This window comes from Mobula birostris, chromosome 1, assembly GCF_030028105.1.
Source record: "Mobula birostris isolate sMobBir1 chromosome 1, sMobBir1.hap1, whole genome shotgun sequence".
In the NCBI taxonomy this organism is placed as follows: Eukaryota; Metazoa; Chordata; class Chondrichthyes; order Myliobatiformes; family Myliobatidae; genus Mobula; species Mobula birostris.
In genome coordinates, this window is record NC_092370.1 from 2,931,895 (window position 1) to 2,953,314 (window position 21,420).

The window sequence follows — 21,420 nt, forward strand, 5'->3', positions numbered from 1 at the left end:
ACTGAAACTAAACAATGTAAAAGGCAACACTGATGATTTGGAGGAGGGGACTGAGTGTAATGTAGCAAAATTTGCTGATGACTCTAAACTGAGTGGAAAAGCAAATTGTACAGAGGATGTGGAGAGTCTGCAGAGGGATATAGATAGGTTAAGTGAGTGGGCCAAGGTCTGGCAGATGGAATACATCGTTGGTAAATGCCAGATCATCCACTTTGGGAGGAATAATAAAAGAGCAGATTACTATTTAAATGGTGAAAGATTGCAGCATGCTGTTGTGCAGAGGGACTTGGGAGTGCTTGCTCATGAATCGCAAAAAGTTGGCTTGCAGGTACAACAGGTTATTAAGAAGACAAACAGAATGTTGGCTTTCATTGCTAGAGGGACTGAATTCAAGAGCAGGGAGGTTATGCTGCAACTGTACAGGGTACTGGTGAGGCCGCACCTGGAGTACTGTGTGCAGTTCTGGTCCCCTTACTTGAGGAAGGATATACTGGCCTTGGAGGTGGTGCAGAGGAGGTTCACCAGTTGATTCCAGAAATGAGGAGATTAGACTATGAGGAGAGATTGAGTTGCCTGGGACTGTACTCGCTGGAATTCAAAAGAATGAGAGGAGATCTTATAGATACATAAAAAATTTTGAAAGGGATACATAAGATAGAAGTAGGAAAGTTGTTTCCGTTGGTAGGTGAGACTAGAACTAGGGGACATTGTCTCAAGATTCAGGGGAGAAGATTTAGGACGGAGATGAGGAGAAGCTGTTTTTCCCAGAGAGTGGTGAATCTGTGGAATTCTCTGCCCAGGGAAGCAGTTGAGGCTTCTTCACTAAACATAAAGATACAGTTGGATAGATTTTTACATATAAGGGAAATTACGGGTTATGGGGAAAAGGCAGGTAGATGGAGATGAGTTTACGGACAGATCAGCCATGATCTTATTGAATGGCAGGGCAGGCTCGACGGGCCAGATGGCCGACTCCTGCTCCTATTTCTTATGTTCTAAACCATGCAAATACAAAAAACAAGGATAATAATAAATAAATAACAGTAAATATTGAGAACATTGAGATGTAGAGTCCTTAAGAGGAGTCTTTAGATTGTGGAATCAGTTCGGTGTTGATGTGAGTGAAGTTATCCCCACTGGCTTAAGAACCTGATGGTTGAGGGGTAATAACTGTTCCTGAACCTGGTGGTGTGGGACCTGATGGTTGAGGGGTAATAACTGTTCCTGAACCTGGTGGTGTGGGACCTGATGGCTGAGGGGTAATCACTGTTCCTGAACCTGGTGGTGTGGGACCTGATGGTTGAGGGGTAATCACTGTTCCTGAACCTGGTGGTGTGGGACCTCCTGGTTGAGGTGTAGTAACTGTTCCTGAACCTGGTGGTGTGGGACCTGATGGCTGAGGGGTAATCACTGTTCCTGAACCTGGTGGTGTGGGACCTGATGGTTGAGGGGTAATAACTGTTCCTGAACCTGGTGGTGTGGGACCTGATGGTTGAGGGGTAATAACTGTTCCTGAGCCTGGAGGTGTGGGACCTGAGGTTCCTGTACCTCCTTCCCAATGGCAGCAGTGAGAAGAGAGCATGGCCTGGATGAAGAGGTCCTTGATGACGGATGCTGCTTTCCTGTGACAGTGCTCTGTGTAAATGTGCTCAATATTGAGGAGGGCTTTACCCGTGATGGCCTGGGCCATATTCACTACTCTTTGTAGGATTTTCTGTGCAAAGGCATTGCTGTTCCCATACCAGGCTGCATTTACACAACCAAATCTCTCCTTCATCTGGTTGCTTATGTGGGGTAAGCTTTGGAAAGTGACTACAACTACAAAAACCCCAGCACAAAATGTCGACTGTTTATTCCCCCTCCATAGATGCTGCCGGACCTGATGAGCACCTCCAGCAGTTTGTGTGTGTTGCTCAGGATTTCCAGCATCTGCAGAATCTCCCGTGTTAAAGTTTCTATCAATCAAAAGGAACAAATACTCCTACTCTCACACAAGTGATAAACATGGGGAGATTTGTCAGTCAGAGCACGACCAGAAATGACAATGATATATTCTCAGTGGCCACTTTATTTGGTACATCCTCTACTTAATAAAGTGGCCACTACGTGTATTTCTTTATGTCTGTGGTCTTCTGCTGCTGTAGCCCACGCACTTCATCGTTTGACATGTTCTGTGCTCAGAGATGCTCTTCTGCACACCACTGTTGTAACGTGTGGTCATTTGAGTTACTGTCACCTTCCTGTCAGCTTGAACCAGTCTGGCCATTCTCCTCTGACCTCTCTCATTAACAAGGTGATTTCCCCCACAGAACTGCTGCTCACTGGATGTTCTTTGTTTTTTTTTGCACCATTCTCTGTAAACTCTATATAGATCGTTGTGTGTGAAAATCCCAGGAGATCAGCAGTTTCTGAGATACTCAAACCACCCCATCTGGCACCAGCAATCATTCCACAGGCAAAGCCAACTGAACTTCTTGCTCACATCTGCATATTTTTACCCGAGTTGCTGCCACGGGATTGGCAGATTAGATATTTGCATAAACAGCCAGGTGTACAGGCGTACATAGTGCATGTCCATCTGCACTGCGCGATGGTAAAGTAAGGTGTTGCGAGGTTGAGAATCTTGTCGTTTTGGGCAGCACGGTAGTGTCCAGCGATCGGAGTTCAATTGCCGCAGTTGTCTGTAAAGAGCTTGTACACCCTCCCCAAGAGCACATGGGTTTCTTCGGTCAACACTTGCGGGCTGGCTCCAGCATATCCTCAGAATGGGTTAGTTATTGACCTAAACGGTCATTTCATGTACAATTCGGTGTACATGTGATCAATAAAGGTAATCTGTAAGATCTTTTAATCTATAAAATGAGTCTGCTTCTGACCCATCAAAGTCTTTCCACAGTCAACAAGACACAAGAAATGCAATGGACAACTCAAGTTGACATGAGTCGAGTTCCAGAAACAGGAGACCAACAGAGGCCCTGTACCAGCTAAGAGAAAGAACTCTCCTTGATAGGTCCTCCATTCACACGTATAGAGTAAAATGTGTCCTTTGTGTCACAACAAATCAGTGAGGACTACCCACAAAACGTCCTCAGACAGTGTTGTTGATGCAGACGACACATTTCACTGTCTGTGTCGACGCTTCAATGTAACGTGACAAGTAAAGCTGATCTTTAATCTTCCTCTTTATCTTTTACAATGAACACATTCCTGTAGGTGGAGGAAGTTAAATGCAAAGATACAGATCAATCAGCTTCTGTACTCGTATGAATTCCAAACTGCTCACTTTACCATCTATTTCCTCAAGAAACCTCAACATATTAAAAAAAAGTCAAAAAAAAACAAAGGCACAGCTATCAAGCGATAATGAGGGTAGATATGAAAGTTAACAAAATCAAAATTAACTCTTCACAATATTTCAGTTGACTTTGAAAAAACCCTGGGGAAGTGATTTTCAGGGAAGCAGAGAGGAGGTGGGAGGGAGGTATCCACATCTTTGGAACTTAGGTGCAGGGACTACCTATCTCTCGGAAAAAGTATCAACACTACTTATTGACATAGTGTTCTCAAAGTCCTTACATCATAATGCCAGTTCATGAGAGAGTCCAAGATGAAATCCATTTGTGCATTTGGGAAAATCGTCATCCCATGGTCATTTATTCATAGGAGCATGTGATGGAAATGGAGAGCATATTTCCTGTAGTGGGTGAGTCTAGGACTCGAGGACACAGCCTCAAAATACAAGGACGTTCATTTAGATCAGACATGAGGAGGGGTTCCTTCAGCCAGAGGGTGGTGAATCTATGGAATTCATGAGCACAGATGGCTGCAGAAGTCAAGTCATTGGGTATACTTAAAGGGGAGGCTGATAGGCTCTTGATTAGTCACAGTGTCAAAGGTTGCAGAGAGAAGGCAGAATGGGGTTGAAAGGGATAATAAATCAGTCATGATGGAATGGAGGTGCAAATTCAGTGGGCCGAATGGCCCATTTTTACTCCTTGGTCTTATAGTCTTACGGATAAAGTAACACGAAACAAAGATGAAGCTTACTAAGGAAAGATTCAGTTTATAAAATATAAAGGTCACCACCCTACAATAAAGTTAGCATCAGTTAAGAAAACTCCACTGGTACATTCAGTTAGAGTATAGCTGTTAGCATAGGATCCTATACCTCATCTTCTCAGCTTATCTATGTATTGCTATTATTATTAATTGTCTTCTTTTGCACATTGGTTGTTTGTCTTGAGTGTATTCACTGGCTACAAAACAGTCTAATATGGAAACACCGATGCCTTGAACAGAAAATCCTTTCACAAAAAGTAGTGAGTATGGCCCAGTCCATCACTGGCAAATCCCTCGCTCCACTGAGCACAGTTACATGAAACGCTGTCGCAGGAAAGCAGTATTCATCACCAGGGATCCCCACCGTCAGGAAGGAGGTACAGGAGCCTCAGGACCCACACCACCAGCTTCAGGAACAGTTATTACCCTCACCGTTAGGACCCACACCACCAGCTTCAGGAAGTTATTACCCTCACCATTAGGAAGGATGTACAGGAGCCTCAAGATTCACACCACCAGCTTCAGGAACAGTTATTACCCCTCAGCTTCACTTGCCTCATCACTGAACCATTCCCACAAACTATGGACTCACTTTCAAGGACTCCTTCATCTTATCCTCTTGATATTTCTTTTGTTTTGTATTTGCGGTTTGTTGTCTTTTGCACACTGATTGAACACCCAAGTTGGTGTGGTCTCATTGATTCTATTATGGTTATTATTCTGTTATGGATTTATTGTGTCTGCCCACAAGTAATGAATCTCAGGTTGCATATGGTGACATATATGTACTTTGATAATGAATTCACTTTGAACTGTAAACTTTGTCAGTCTTTCTGTAGAGCTTTTCATTAATTCTATTGTATTTCTTTATGTTCTACTGTGAATGCCTGCAAGGAAGTATATCTCAGGGTCATATATGTACTTTGATATTATATTTACTAAGAACTCTGATGTGGTCTTTCATGTTTAAGAGGAGCTTCAGAGGAGATGGCTCCGTATCCAACCCATAGCCCTACAGAAATGTAATTTAAAGCACAGGGGCAATTTCTTTTCAGAAATTATTCCTGCATCAGACTCACATTCAGATTTATTTATCACATGTACATTAAAACATTCAGTTAAATGTATCATTTGTGTTAACAACCAGCACGTGCTTGGGGTGTGATGGAGGCTGCCCGTAAGTGTCACCACACATTCTGGCACCAACGTAGCGTGCCCACATTGCTCAGTAGAACAACACAGGCAACAATATCAGATCAATGGCAATGCAAGCCTACTCCCCACCCTCACACCCCTCCCCGACCACTCACACAGACAAGTCCCTCACTCCAATCAGGTCCGTTGGTTGCAGACTATTGACTTGGTTCAGAATTAGACAGCCCTTAGAAAAAATCTGCAGACTGAGATAACCTTGAAGTTATTCTACTATTTATAATAATTTGCTAAAAAAAATGAACATCTATATTACACCACTTAGGTCTCATCACTTGTGAAATGTCAGTAGCATTACACAGTTTACTTTTTGAGTTGCCTTATTAATTGTTAATTTATTTTTGGTAATAATACCTTATGTGTTGTGTGTGAGTTATATGTGCTGTGTTGTGCACCTTGGTCTGGAGGAACGCTGTTTCGTTTGGCGGTATACATGCGTATGGTGTAATGACAATAAAAACAAACTCGATCGATGCCTCTTATCATCTTGTACACCTCTATCAAGTCCCCTCTCATCCTCCTTCAAAGAGAAAAGCCCTAGCTCGCTTATCCAATCCTCATAAGACATGCTCTCTAATCCAGGCAGCATCCTGGTAAATCCACTTTGCATCCTCTCTAAAGTTTCCACATCCTTTCTATCGTGAAGCAACCAGAACTGAACAAGTGTGGTGTAACCAGGGTTTTACTGAGCTGCAACGTTACCTCACCGCTCTTGAACTCAATCCCCCGACTAATGAAGGCCAACACAGCATACACCTTCTTGACCGACCTGTCAACTTGCATAGAAACTTTTATTAAATTGTTACTACATCTAAGTTCACAGTAAATTTATTATCAAAGTACACATATGACACCATATTCCACCCTAAGATTCATTTCTTTGGAGGCATTCACAGTGGAAGAAATACAATACCATCAATGTAAAAAATGCACACACACTGACAACCAACCAATGTGTAAAAGACAACTGTACAAATATAAAAAACAAATGTAAAAAAAGGTAGATAAATCATATAGAAAAAGAGTTATAGAGTTCTTCAGATCCGATAGATAACGTAGAATACTCTGGGTAGTATCATAATAATACCTTTCAGGCAATGCATTATTTGAGAAACTATTGATTCTCTTGCAATCAACTTTGATGATGTAAAATGCTCCACATCGACTTCCCTTGTTGATTGGTTAGACTGACGGTAGGGCAGCTGCATGGCCTTGGTTGTAGCAAGGACTAGGCCTCAAGTCGCGGTCTAGCCTGTCGCTGCAGTCCAGGAGAGGAGATGCTGAAGGCAGTGTAACGTGGTGTCCATGTTGAATTGTGGCCTGGTCCTCCCATCACTGCTACCCTCCAGTGTTTAACTTCGAACTTCTACCAGTGGATCGACAAGCTGGATTGCATACGTGCGTGTGTGTATGCCTGCGGACCGCTTGGAAAAATAGAGGGCTATGGGCAACCCTAGGTAATTTCTAAAGTAAGTACGTGTTCGGCACAGAATTGTGTGCCAAAGGGCCTGTATTGTGCTGTAGGTTTTCTGTGTTTCTAACCTCTTGTTCTTGCTAATAACACACATGCACCATTGGTTAACAGGACATGCGTCAGCAACTTGGACTATATATATTTTTATGTGACTGTACACTTACTGCTGTCTTATATGTGCTTTGAATGGAGATGAGGAGGAATTTCTTAAACCAGTGTGGTGAATCTGTGGAATCCTTTGCCACAGGCAGCTGTGAAGGCCAAGTCTTTATATATATTTATGGCAGAGGTTGATAGGTTCTTGATTGGTCAGGGCATGAAGGGGTATGGGGAGAAGGCAGGAGATTGGGGCTGAGAGGAAAATTGGATCAGCCATGATGAAATGGCGCAGCAGACTCAATGGGCCAAATGGCCTAATTCTGCTCCTAAACCTTATGGTCTTATGGAATCGACACATGAGAGATTACAGATGCCGGAATCTACGGCAAAACACAGACTGTTGAAGGAACTCAATGGAACTACACTGTACTAAATGGAAATATTTGCCTGCATCTCTGTTTCCATTTTCTCCACTCTGCAGTAGCAGTACGATCACTCGAGTTGAGTATGATGTTCTCCTAAGGGGTTGTCTACTGGTGGGTCCTCAGGTGTCTGTAGAGGCCGATCCAGGATCCACATATTCTGCTGCAGTGTGGGCACAAGTAAGTGGTGTCGGGAGGGGCCGATCTGGGATCCACATACTCTGCTGCAGTGTGGGCACGAGTAAGTGGTGTCTGTGGTGAGTGTTTGGGTCTTTTGGTTGCTCAGTCTCTCCGTTCACAGCTGCCGCTTGTTCTCAAGTCCCTGAGTGACAAGGCCTGAGTTTGACAGGTTGATGTAAAGCGTGAGCTGCGTGTTTATGTTAGACAGTATGGTAGTAATGCCATCATTCAAAGTCAAATATGACATTCTCTTGAGGGGTTGTCCATTGGTGGGTCCTCAGGCCACTGTAGAAGCTCCACATACTCTGGTGTAGTGTCCACAACTGATGTGCCACACCCCTGGGGATGTGTCCTGGGCACTGCCTTACACGTGATGCCCAGAATTAGATGGCATCTGACACCCAAGAGTGTGTACATTGTTTATAAATTGCAGAATCACATGGTTGCCACAGTAACCTAGCAGTTAGTGTACACTATTGCAGCTCAGAGCGTTCCAGAGTTAGGAGTTCAATTCTGGCGCTGAGTGTAAGGAGTTTGTACGTTCTCCCCATGATCACATCGTTTTCCTCCAAGTTCTCCAGCTCCCTCCCGAGGTTAATAGAAGTATTGGTTAGTAGGCTAATTGGTCATTGATCAGGTGAGTGTTAAGTTCGGGGTTGCTTGGTGGTGCAGCTCAGTGACCCTGTTCCACGCTCGATAAAAATATCTTTTATATCTAATGGCCATTTCAAGCAGTGATGACACTTCCCAAATTTGTGGACATGGCCAGGCAAAAATGCCTGAATGGTCTTGCGATTTCTGAATGCCCAGCACTAAAGACAATAGATTTCTTCAACCTGTCAAATCATTTGACTTTCTGCAAGTTTCGTGGATCTGATGTCCAACTCAGACCTCATTTACCTGCCTACTGGGCTCTACCAACATCTGGCCCACAGGGTTCCACGTGCTTGTTTTGTGGGCACTAAATCACAGAACGCTCACCAATGTTCCTCTGGAGGAACTCAGCTAGGTAGACCAGGGTCAGCACCTCCGAACATCAGCCGTTCACTCACTGTTACAGGAAGGCATCAGGGTCTGTGCACAGATGATTGTCTTGTACGTTTTCCTTGTGATCACGAGACCCTGTTGGACATTGGTAATGTAGAATACTATGAGTCTAATTCACCAGCTCAGTGGTGAGACTGATGGTGGGGGAGCTGAGTCAGCTGGGTCTAGGCCCTCGTGACACGGGGTCGCTAGTTGCTGCCGCCCAGAGAAGAACATGCCGAAGGCAGTGTGGCACGATGTCCACACTGTGCTGGGGACTAGCCCCTCCTGTCAATGCTGCTGCCCTGCAGTGTTCACGTGATGGAAAAGAAGCCCAATCGTGTTCGCCTGCGGCTGCACTAACATGTGATGATCAAACTGCTGTGTGTCTGTTCTTGCCGACAACACCCATGCACCATCAATCTACAGAACATACCACTGAGGGACTTGGGCTACATTATATTTTTTGTGTGACTGTGCGTTTACTGCTACCTTATATGTGCCTTGTGCTGTGTATGACTGTTGGTTCTGCCTTTTGTACCTTGACCCTGGAGGAGCACTGTTTTGCCTGGCTGTACTCGTGGATATTCATGTATGGTTGAATGCCAATTGAACTTGAGCTTGAGCTTGATAGGCGACCGTGTGAGGATTAGCGGCAGGACAGGAGGGGCACGTCTGAGTGATGCTCGGATTCGGAGGGGAGTACAAAGTTTCAATCAATCTGCTTTCTCAACAGACGTTTCCGGTCTCAGAAGATTCAAGGACCCTTTGCGTTAAAACAGGGAGGGTGGTAGGGAGAGAGATGATTCTCTGGCACAAGGGCCATCCCCTGTGATAGAACAGAGACGCTCTGCTCTGCTTTCCAACTCTTTGATAAAACCATAAAACACAGAGCAGAATGAGGCCATTTGGCCCACTGAGTCTGCTCCACCATTAGACTATTCTATCCTCTCAACCCCAAGCTCCTGCCTTCTCCCTGTAACCTTTGACACCCTGGCTAGTCAAGAACCTTCATGCTCCGCTTTAAATATATTCAGTGACTTGGCCTCCACAGTCATCTGTGGCAATGAATTCACTATCCCCAGCTAAAGAAATTCCTCCTCATCTCCATTCTAAAGGGACGTCCCTCTATTTTGAGGCTGTGCCCTCTGGCCCGAGACTCCCCTCACTATGGGAAACATCCCCTCCACATCCACTCTATCCAGGCCTTTAGACCATAAGACACAGGAGCAGAATGAGGCCATTCAGCCCAGAGCCTGCTCTGACATTCTATGATGGCTGATCCCAACCTCCCCACGAGGAAACATCTTCTCCATGTCTACCTTTCAACATTCAGCAGGTTTCATTGAGATCCACCCCCCCACCCGCACTCTTCTAAATTCCAGTGAGTACAGGCCCAAAGCTACCAAACTACCTGATGTGTTAACCCCTTCATTCCTGGAATCATCCTTGTGAACCTCCTCTGCACTCTCTCTAATGACAACACATCCTTTCTGAGATAATGCACACAAAACTGTTGACAATACTCCATGTGCTGCCTGACTAGTGTCTTATAAAGCCTCAGCGTTATCTCTTTGCTTTTATATTCTATTCCCCTTGAAATTAATGCCAACATTGCATTTGTCTTCTTTACCACTGACTCAACCTGTAAATTAACCTTCTGGGAGTCTTGGATGAGGATTCCTAAGTCCCTCTGCACCTCTGATGTTTGAACCTTCTTCCCATTTAGATAATAATCTGTACTATTGCTCCTTTTACTAAAATCCATTATCATACATTTCCCAATACTGAATTCCATCTGCCATTTTTTTGCCCATTCTTCCAATCTGACTAAGTCCTGCTGCAATCACATTGCTTCCTCAGCACTACCTACCCCTCCACCTATCTTTGTATCATTCGCAAACTTTGCCACAAAGCCATCAATTCCATTGTCCAAATCGTTGACAAACAAGTAGTGGTTCCAATACTGACCCCTGAGGAACACCACTAATCACTGGCTGCCAACCAGAAAAGGCTACTTTCATTCCCATTCACTGCCTCCTGCCTGTCAGCTATTTCTCTATCCATGCCTGTGCCTTTCCTGGAACACCATAGGATTTTATCTTGCTAAGCAGCCTCATGTGCGGCACCTTATCAAAAGCCTTCTGAAAATCCAAGTAAATGACATCCACTGTCTCTCCTTTGTCCACCTGCTTGTTACTTCCTCAAAGAACTCTAACAGATTTGTCAGGCAAGATTTCCCTTTATAGAAACCATGCTGACTTTGACTTATTTTATCATTAGTCTCCAAGTACTTTGAAAACTCATCCTTAATAACAGACTCCAACACTTTCCCAGCCACTGAGTTTAGGCTAACTGGCCTATAATTTCCTTTCCTTTGACTTCTTCCCTTCTTAAAGAGTGGAGTGACATTTGCAATCTTCCAGCCCTCCAGGACCATGCCAGAATGAAGTGATTCTTGAAAGATCATGACCAATGCATCCGCTATCTCTTCAACAACCTCTCTCAGGACTCTGGGATGTAGTCCATCTGGCTCAGGTGACTTATCCACCTTAAGACCTTTGAGTTTGCCTCGTATTTTTCCCTTTGTAATAGCAATGGCACTCACTCCTGCTCCCTGACACTCACAGACGTCTGGCACACTGTTAGTGTCTTCCACAGTGAAGATTGATGCAAAGTACTCATTAAGATCATCTGCCATTTCTTTGTGCCCCATTGGTACCTCACCAGCATCACTTTTCAATGGTCCAATATCAACTCTCATCTCCCTTTTACTCTTTATATAACTGAATCGCCCACTCTTGCACAGCATGTTCAAATAAAGATACAGGTAGTTCCTTTTTGTTAAAATGAAGCAAGACAACCTGCATGTCCTTTTTAACAGCTTACCCAGCCGCCAATTACCCTGAGTAATATCTTCAGCTCAGCAGATGGAGGTGGTGGTTTTACGGCACAGTGTGGTCGGATGTGCAGTATCATTTAATCTCAGTGAAGTCTGGAGACAGAATCTTATCTGATGTAAGGGTAGTTATGCACAGCAATTGCTTCACGTTACTTATCTTCAGTCTACCTAGTGTGATGTGAATTTTACGTTTGCTAAACCAGATCTCAAACATGTAGAGCAAGGTGGTTTAACAAGAAAATTATATTAATTTGAGAAGTTAGTCTGTTGTGGACATGCTACGTTGGCACTGAAAGTATGGCTGCCCCCAGTTCATCCTCTGATTGTGTCGTTGTTTGCACAAGTGACGCATTTCACTGTGACAAATAAATCTAATCTTTAGCAGCAGACCAGGCAGCATCTATGGAAAAGAGTACTGTCGACGTTTCAGGCCGAGACTGGCCTCTTTTCCATAGATGCTGCCTGGCCTGCTGAGTTCCTCCAGCATTGTATGCGTTGCTTCGATTTCCAGCACCTGCAGATTTTCTCTTGTTTGTAATCTAATATTTAATCTTCCTCGTTATTTTTTACAATGAATGCATTTTGGTAGGTGGGGGGGAGTTAAGTGCAAAGATACCGGACAATCCGTTTCTGTACTTGTCTGATTTCTAATCTGCTCACTTTCTCATCTGTTTCCTCAAGCACATCATGATTTTTAAAAAGTCATACACAGGCAGATAAGTTCGGGACGTTTAAAAAACTCTCAGATAGGTACATGGATGATGGAGAAATGGAGGGTTATGTGGGAGGGAAGGGTTAGGTTGATCTTTGAGTAGGTTAAAAGGTCGGCACAACATCCTGGGTCGAAGAGCCTACAGCGTTCTGTGTTGAATGTTCCATGTTCTGGGTTTCTATGTTCTAATCCTGTTCCCACCAGCACCCCTAACAGTTGGCTGATCTGTCAACTTGCTAGCTTTTGTGTAGGAAATGGAAAGCTATCTTGAAAGCTGGGTGTAAGTAACACTGTAATGCTTGATTTCAGTAGAATGCACCGCATTTTATACAACTACCTATATACATGTAACTGTTCAGTATGTTTCCTAGTGGGTCACAGTATGTAAACGTAATTGTTCAGTGGTTACAATTCTGTATGACTCTGGGAAAGTTCTCTGGTATCACTTAATTAGAATAGAGGCTGCTTGATTGGTTAACTCTTATCTACAAATTTGAATACAACGTTTTTATCTATGGGATATAAGAAGGACAGACCACCTTGGTCCACCATCTTTAGTCCTTTCCCCTGTTCTTTGTCCTTTCGCAGATCAATGTTTCTAATTCTCTTTTGTTCTATTAGCACTGAATAAAATGACTGTCCAGCAACAAGATTTGTGTCTCTCTCCTGAATTCTGAAAGAACTTTGGATCAAAAACATCAGATTCCAACAGCATCCACCAATACTGACTAAGCCTGCAAGAGTCACAAAGAGATCAGGTACTAAACTGATCCGGAAAGAGTCCACAGGAGGGGAGAACTTTCTTCACTTTGTCAATAGTCCAGGGGCAGAGCTACCAATCTGTGCCAGCACTGATATCACTGCCACAGTCCATGGTAAGATATGTCTGCATTCCGAGGACACAACTTAGTGTATGTGTGACGTTACCACCATGCTAAATTGGACAGGTTCAGAACAAGCCCAGCAATTTAAACATGCTGTCTGTTACCGTGCATCATACTGTCTTATCACACCAACAAAACTCCATCATAAAGTGCAACTTCATAAATCCAGACAGATGCTTCAGTTACCATCAGACCAGGAGATGAGCTCTGGTTTATTGATCACAATCCGGTTTAACGTCACTGGAGTACCGTATGTTGTAAAAGTTGTTGTTTTGTGGCAGCAGTACACATTAATAACGTATACATTATAATAACAAATACATTAAAAATAAATAGGAAGTGCAAAAAGAGAAGAAAATAGTGAGGTAGTGTCCATGGGTTTATTGTCCATTCAGAAATCTGATGGCGGAGGGGAAGAAGCTGTTCCTGAAACGTTGACTGTGTTTTCTGGTCCCTGCACCTCCTCCCTGATGTTAACAATGAGAAGACGGCATGTCCTGGGTCCTTAATGATGGATACCACCCTCATGAGGCATCGCCTTTTGAAGCTGTACTCCCTCCCTCATTGACAGTTACAATGAGAAGAGGGCACGTCCTGGGTGATGGTATCTTTAATAATGGATGCCACCTTCCTGAGTCATCGCCTCTTGACGGTGTCCTGGATGCTGCGGAGGTGCCCATGATGGAGCTGGCCGAGGTTGTAACTCTCTGCAGCTTTTTCCAGCCCCTCTATATCAGATGGTGATAATAACATTTAGGAACAGTTTCTCCCCTCTGCTACCTGATCCTTGAATGGACCAATGTCTATTATTTTCCTCTCTTTTTGCACTAATTACATAATTGAATTTTTAAATATATATTTCAGTCCCCCTCTCTCTGGGCTCCACTAACAGCTTCGTGACACAGCAGTGAGCAGGGCACCCTTCACACACAATGTACGCAAGGGTGTGTATGATTTACACTTCAACAAACAGGAACGTTGTGATGTGCCGATTAAAGAAACCTTGATTTGAGCAAACGCTGTGTAAATTCTGCCTCGGCAAAAAATCATACATAAAGTTATAAAGTAAGTATATTTACAAATTTCACTTTATTGAACAGTTAATAGGAAGAGAAAAGAAAAACAAGAGAAGGGCCCATTACGTTACGCCAGTCCAATGTGCACATGATGTTGGAGTCATCTTTACTCTCACGCTGGACCACGGTCCGTGTGAAAACACACGGCGTATTTGGAACTTCACTCGAAATCCATCTCAGACAAACTGGCTCTCTCAGGAGTTTTGACCCTTCCACCTCGGAGATATTCACCTGCACAAAGCACTTCGTGCAACAGGGACTCTCCTACCAACAGCATTCTGCAGCATCCTCCCCTGCTCCCCGCTCCGCACCTCCCACCAGAAACCCCAAAACTGGACTACCCTTCCCCTCAGATCTCTAGAACCCTAGCGCATAGCCCTCTAATTTCCTAAGTTCCATGTACCTATCTAAGAGTCTCTTAAAAGACCCTATTGTATCTGCTTCTACCACTATCGCCGGCAGTGCATTCCACACACTCACCACTCTCTGTGTCAAAAACATTCCCTCGGTACCTACTTCCAAGCACCTTAAAACTATGCCCCCTCGTGTTAGCTATTTCATCCCTGGGAAAAAAACCTCTGACTATCCACACGATCAGTGCCTCTCATCATCTTATACACCTCTATCAGGTCACCTCTCATCCTCCATCGCTCCAAGGAGAAAAGGCCAAGTTCACCCAACCTATTCTCATAAGGTACACCCTCCAATCCAGGCAACATCCTTGTAAATCTTCTCTATAGTGTCCACATCCTTCCTGTAGTGAGGTGACCAGAACTGAACACAGTATTCCAAGTGGGGTCTGACCAGGGTCCTATACAGCTGTAACATTACCTCACGGCTCTTGAACTCAATCCCACGGTTGAGGACGGCCAACACGCCATCATCATCATCTCCACACACTATCCACAACACCCCCGTTGGTAGCAAATGAAACTGTATGAAGTGTGGAGAGGTGCTGCTGGCAGCTTACCAGAACCTGATCCAGAGTGATCATAGTCATCGTCATCAACTGGCCAGTTCCCAGACTCCCCCGGCTCAGCATTACCCCACCTCTGCTCCAGGTAGAATTCCTCGGGCCACGGCATTTTAGTTGCCGAGACTGACTGTGTCTGCAAAAAAAGAAAAAGGAAATTGGATGAAATGAACTCAAACACTTTAAATTTTCTTTTATACAAAATAACATTTGTATTTTGCAGCTGTACAGCAAGAAAGTCTGATGCTGTCCAGTTGAAAAGCACCCAAAACCACAGTGGACAATGAACGACTCATGCAGGGGCTTACTTGCAGTAGAGAGGCAAACGGAGAAGGGTTTGCAGAGTTTTATCGATAGTGGCCTTTTTTCCAGAATCCAAATCAGACTCAAGTTTGATATCACTGGCATTTCTCGTGAAATTTGCTGTTTTGGGGTAGCAATACATTGTAATAGATAATAAAAAACTATACGTTACAGTAAGTAGATATACAAGAAAAAAATAACTTTAACAACTTTTTTTCGAAGTTTTAGATTTGATCAGAAAGTCTTTCCTTTTTTTTTGGCCGTATCCTCAGAATGGTATGCTCAGTCCCTTTTCTTTTCCTTTTCTCGTATAGTGTAGTGGGTTTTTTATTCCTTCATAATTTAAAAATTTAAAGTTTTTTCTCTCTCTCCATGAATTGACAAGAGGAGAATTAGCTGTCTTCTTTTTTGTTATATACTACATATTAGCTTAATATTATGTATGATTTTGATAACGTCAATTTCACTTCCTGTTTGTATTGTTATTTATATATATATTTGAGATAATTCTCCTCTTGTTTGTATATATGCTCTTTTTAAATCAATAAGAAGTTTAATAAAGAAATAAAGAAAAAAAAAACTCACTAAGTAGTGCAAGAAGAGTGCCAGAAAGTTTTGAGGTGGTGGTCATGGGCTCAGTTTCCATTCAGAAATCGGATGGCAGAGGGGAAGAAACATTGAGCGGGTGGCTTCAGGCTTCTGTATCTCCTCCTTGCCAGTAGCAATGAGAAGAGGGCATGCCCTATTCTTAGCTTTTAAAAAGACATTTTCAAAGCCACTGAAACAGTTGATAAAAGTCCTTTCTCTTTGAAAGTAACATTGGTGCACTCACAGTGATTTGAGGTCACCACAGTAGAATGTGCCCCAGTTAACAACACGTAGAAATTTGTTTTGTTATTGGAGTATTACCTCAAACTCCCATGAAACACCCTGTTTAAAAGTGCTGGATAACACAACCCTGGAAATAAACATCAGCACCAACATAAAACCATAAGACATAGGAGCAGAATGAGGCCATTCAGCCCATTGGGTCTGTTCCACCATTCCATCTTGACCGATCCTGGTCCCACTCAATCTCTGAGAGTACCGGAGATGATTGATGGTATTGGCAGCAGAGAGTCCTAGAACACAACAGACAGAATCAGGCCTTCTAGCCCATCTATTCCATGCCAAACTGCTCTTCTGGCTAATCCCATCGGCCTGCACCGTACACAGCCCTCCATACCCCTGTCATCCACAATCGACCCTGCATCCATCACTTGTGCTGGCAGCTCTCACCACCCACCGAGTGAGGAAGATCCCCCATATGTTACCTTTAAACATTTCACCTTTCACCTTTAACCCATGACCTCTAGTTCAAGTCTCACCCTCCTCAGTGGAAAAAGCCTGCTTGCATTTACTCTGCCTATACCCCTCATTATTTTGTATTCCTCTATCGCAGCGGTCCCCAACCACCAGGCCGCAAAGCATGTGCTACTGGGCCGTGAGGAAACGATGTGAGTCAGCTGCACCTTTCCTCATTCCCTGTCACGCCCTGTTGAACTTGAACACCCCCCCCCCCGCCCCCGTCGGCCGGTCCACAAGAATATCGTCAATATTAAACCGGTCCACAGTGCAAAAAACATTGGGGACCCCTGCCCTATCGAATATCTCTTCAATCTTCTACATTCTAGGAAATGAAGACCTAACCCATTCAATCACTCCCGAGAACTCACATCTTCAAGACTCGGCAGAAAGACTCTGTTAGGAGAGAACAGTAGTTATAGAATTTATGAAAACCAGAGTCCATGGTTCCATTATTTCTCTAACCCCCAGTAATTTTCCCTCCCCTTCCCTCTTCTTTAGTTCCCCATTCCTGCCCCTCTTTCCTCTTCTCTTCTCCTCACCCCCACCCCTAGTTCCTTCCTCCTTCCTTTCCTCTCATGGTCCACTCATCTCCTATCAGATTCCATGTTCCTCAGCCCTTCACCTTTTCCACCTCTCACCTTCCAGCTTTCCACTTCATTCCCCCCTCCGCACCCACCTACCCTCCCGCTCACCTGGTCTCACCGATCACCTGCCAGCTTGTCATCCGTCCCCGCCCCCCCAACCTTAATCTGGTTTCTTCCCCCCTTCCTTTCCAGTCCTGATGAAGGGTCTCAACCCAAAACATAGAGGCTGCCCGGCCTGCTGAGTTCCTCCAGCATTTTGCGTGTGTTGCTCTGGATTTCCAGCATCTGCAGACAGTCCTGTGCTTGTGGGTAGAAGTCTGCCCACCTGCTCTACGTGCTGAATGTGTGGTAGGTGGCAGTTATCTATTCACATCGGAACTGTGGTTCAACTGAAGTCACACAGTACAGACTTTCAGTAAGGCAGCCTATGGCAAACCGTAAAACTATTTAAAAAAGGCAAAGCACTGTCCGTTATGGAGGAGCCACTGCACAGGATCGGAAAAAGCTGATGGACGTTGTAAACTCAGCCAGCTCCATCGTGGACACTGGGCTCCCTAGCATTCAGGACAGCTCCAAAAGGCAAAGCCACAAAAAGACGTTACCCCCCATCACCCAGGGCATTCCCCCTTCTCATTACCACCATCGGGGAGGAGTTACAGGAGACGGAAAGCACACACGCAGCAATCCGGAACACTTTCTTCCACTCTGCTTTCCGGTTTTTGATGCATGATCAACTCCTGTACACTATTCTTGGCCCTGCACTGTTTATTGACTATTATATACACAAGTACTTTATAGTTTTTATTATTCTGTATTGTGATGTACTGCTATTGCAAAACAGTAAATTTCACTTGTGATGTTAAACCTGACTTGGATTCAGCTTTAAATGTACCTTGATACCAGCCAATCAAAGCCATAATTTGGTGAAACTTATTTACTGCAGTTACTTGTAGATGTGTGAGGTTTCAGCAGATTCTGCAGGATAGATGTGAGTAATGGTGTACAGAGCAACGTTGTAACCACAGTAAGAATCAGTCCCTCTCCCACACTCCGCTTTAAACCACTTGGGGTTCATTCCAAAACTTTGCCATCCTCCCACACTGTTTCCAGATGGCCAGCAAATTGAAGCACAGAATTTTTCAACACTACAAACAGCCGAAAAAGCACATTCAGCCTCTGGTGGGACACACACAGCGTCACTGTACCAGTCACACACAGCGTCACTGTACCCAGTCAGACACAGCGTCACTGTACACAGTCACACACAGCGTCACTGTACACAGTCACACACAGCCTCACTGTACACAGTCACACACAGCGTCACTGTACCCAGTCACACACAGCGTCACTGTACCAGTCACACACAGCCTCACTGTACACAGTCACACACAGCGTCACTGTACCCAGTCACACAGTTTCACTGTACCAGTCACACACAGCGTCACCGTACCCAGTCACACACAGTTTCACTGTACCAGTCACACACAGTGTCACTGTACACAGTCACACACGGCGTCACTGTACACAGTCACACAGTTTCACTGTACCAGTCACACACAGCGTCACTGTACACAGTCACACACAGCGTCACTGTACACAGTCACACACAGCGTCACTGTACACAGTCACACACAGCGTCACTGTACACAGTCACACACAGCGTCACTGTACACAGTCACACACAGCGTCACCGTACCCAGTCACACACAGTTTCACTGTACCAGTCACACACAGCGTCACCGTACCCAGTCACACACAGCCTCACTGTACCCAGTCACACACAGTTTCACTGCACCAGTCACACACAGCGTCACTGTACCCAGTCAGACACAGCGTCACTGTACCCAGTCACACACAGCGTCACTGTACCCAGTCACACACAGCGTCACTGTACACAGTCACACAGTTTCACTGTACCAGTCACACACGGTGTCACTGTACACAGTCACACACAGCGTCACTGTACCCAGTCACACACAGCGTCACTGTACCCAGTCAGACACAGCGTCACTGTACCCAGTCACACAGTTTCACTGTACCAGTCACACACGGTGTCACTGTACCCAGTCACACACAGCGTCACTGTACCCAGTCAGACACAGCGTCACTGTACCCAGTCACACAGTTTCACTGTACCAGTCACACACAGCGTCACTGTAGCCAGTCACACACAGCGTCACTGTACACAGCCACACACAGCGTCACTGTACACAGCCACACAGTTTCACTGTACCAGTCACACACAGCCTCACTGTACACAGTCACACAGCGTCACCGTACCCAGTCACACACAGCCTCACCGTACCCAGTCACACACAGCCTCACTGTACCCAGACACACACAGCGTCACTGTACACAGTCACACACAGTTTCACTGTACCAGTCGCACACAGCGTCACCGTACCCAGTCACACACAGCCTCACTGTACACAGTCACACACAGCGTCACCGTACCCAGTCAGACACAGCGTCACTGTACCCAGTCACACAGTTTCACTGTACCGGTCGCACACAGCGTCACCGTACCCAGTCACACAGCCTCACTGTACACAGTCACACACAGCGTCACCGTACCCAGTCACACACAGCGTCACCGTACCCAGGCACACACAGCGTCACCGTACCCAGGCACACACAGCGTCACCATACCCAGGCACACACAGCGTCACTGTACCAGTCACACACAGCGTCACTGTACCCAGGCACACACAGCGTCACCGTACCCAGGCACACACAGCGTCTCTGTACCCAGTCACACACAGCGTCACCGTACCCAGGCACACACAGCGTCACTGTACCAGTCACACACAGCGTCACCGTACCCAGTCACACACAGTTTCACCGTACCCAGTCACACACAGTTTCACCGTACCCAGTCACACACAGCGTCACCGTACCCAGTCACACACAGCCTCACTGTACACAGTCACACACAGCGTCACTGTACCCAGTCACACACAGCCTCACTGTACACAGTCACACACAGCCTCACTGTACACAGTCACACACAGCGTCACTGTACCCAGTCACACAGTTTCACTGTACCAGTCACATACAGCGTCACCGTACCCAGTCACACACAGTTTCACTGTACCAGTCACACACAGTGTCACTGTACACAGTCACACACGGCGTCACTGTACACAGTCACACAGTTTCACTGTACCAGTCACACACAGCGTCACTGTACACAGTCACACACAGCGTCACTGTACACAGTCACACACAGCGTCACCGTACCCAGTCACACACAGTTTCACTGTACCAGTCACACACAGCGTCACTGTACACAGTCACACACAGCGTCTCTGTACCCAGTCACGCAGTTTCACTGTACCAGTCACACAGTTTCATTGTCCCAGTCACACACAGCCTCACCGCACCCAGTCACACACAGCGTCACCGTACCCAGTCACACACAGCCTCACTGTACACAGTCACACACAGTTTCACTGCACCAGTCACACACAGCGTCACTGTACCCAGTCACAGCGTCACTGTACCCAGTCACACACAGCGTCACTGTACACAGTCACACAGTTTCACTGTACCAGTCACACACGGTGTCACTGTACCCAGTCACACACAGCGTCACTGTACCCAGTCTCACACAGCGTCACTGTACCCAGTCAGACACAGCGTCACTGTACCCAGTCACACAGTTTCACTGTACCAGTCACACACAGCGTCACTGTAGCCAGTCACACACAGCGTCACCGTACCCAGTCACACACAGCGTCACTGTACCCAGTCACACAGCCTCACTGTACCCAGGCACACACAGCCTCACTGTACCAGTCACACACAGCGTCACTGTACCAGTCACACACAGCGTCACTGTACACAGCCACACACAGCATCACTGTACACAGCCACACAGTTTCACTGTACCAGTCACACACAGCCTCACTGTACCAGTCACACAGCGTCACCGTACCCAGTCACACACAGCCTCACCGTACCCAGTCACACACAGCGTCACTGTACCCAGTCACACACAGCCTCACTGTACCCAGACACACACAGCGCCACTGTACCCAGTCACACACAGTTTCACTGTACCAGTCACACACAGCCTCACTGTACCAGTCGCACACAGCGTCACCGTACCCAGTCACACACAGCCTCACTGTACCCAGTCACACACAGCGTCACCGTACCCAGACA

At 45.5% G+C, this 21,420-nt stretch overlaps 1 protein-coding gene across 1 annotated transcript in view; it reads right to left on the reverse strand.

Annotated features, from left to right (window-relative positions):
- The window catches only part of sdc2 (syndecan 2), a 166,279-nt gene that overhangs the window by 20,759 nt on the left and 124,100 nt on the right, over window positions 1-21,420 (reverse strand). The window contains exon 3 of the mRNA XM_072273009.1: window positions 15,017-15,155. Within this exon, the coding sequence (XP_072129110.1) occupies window positions 15,017-15,155 (139 nt within the window). The remainder of the gene's footprint in view (window positions 1-15,016; window positions 15,156-21,420) is intronic.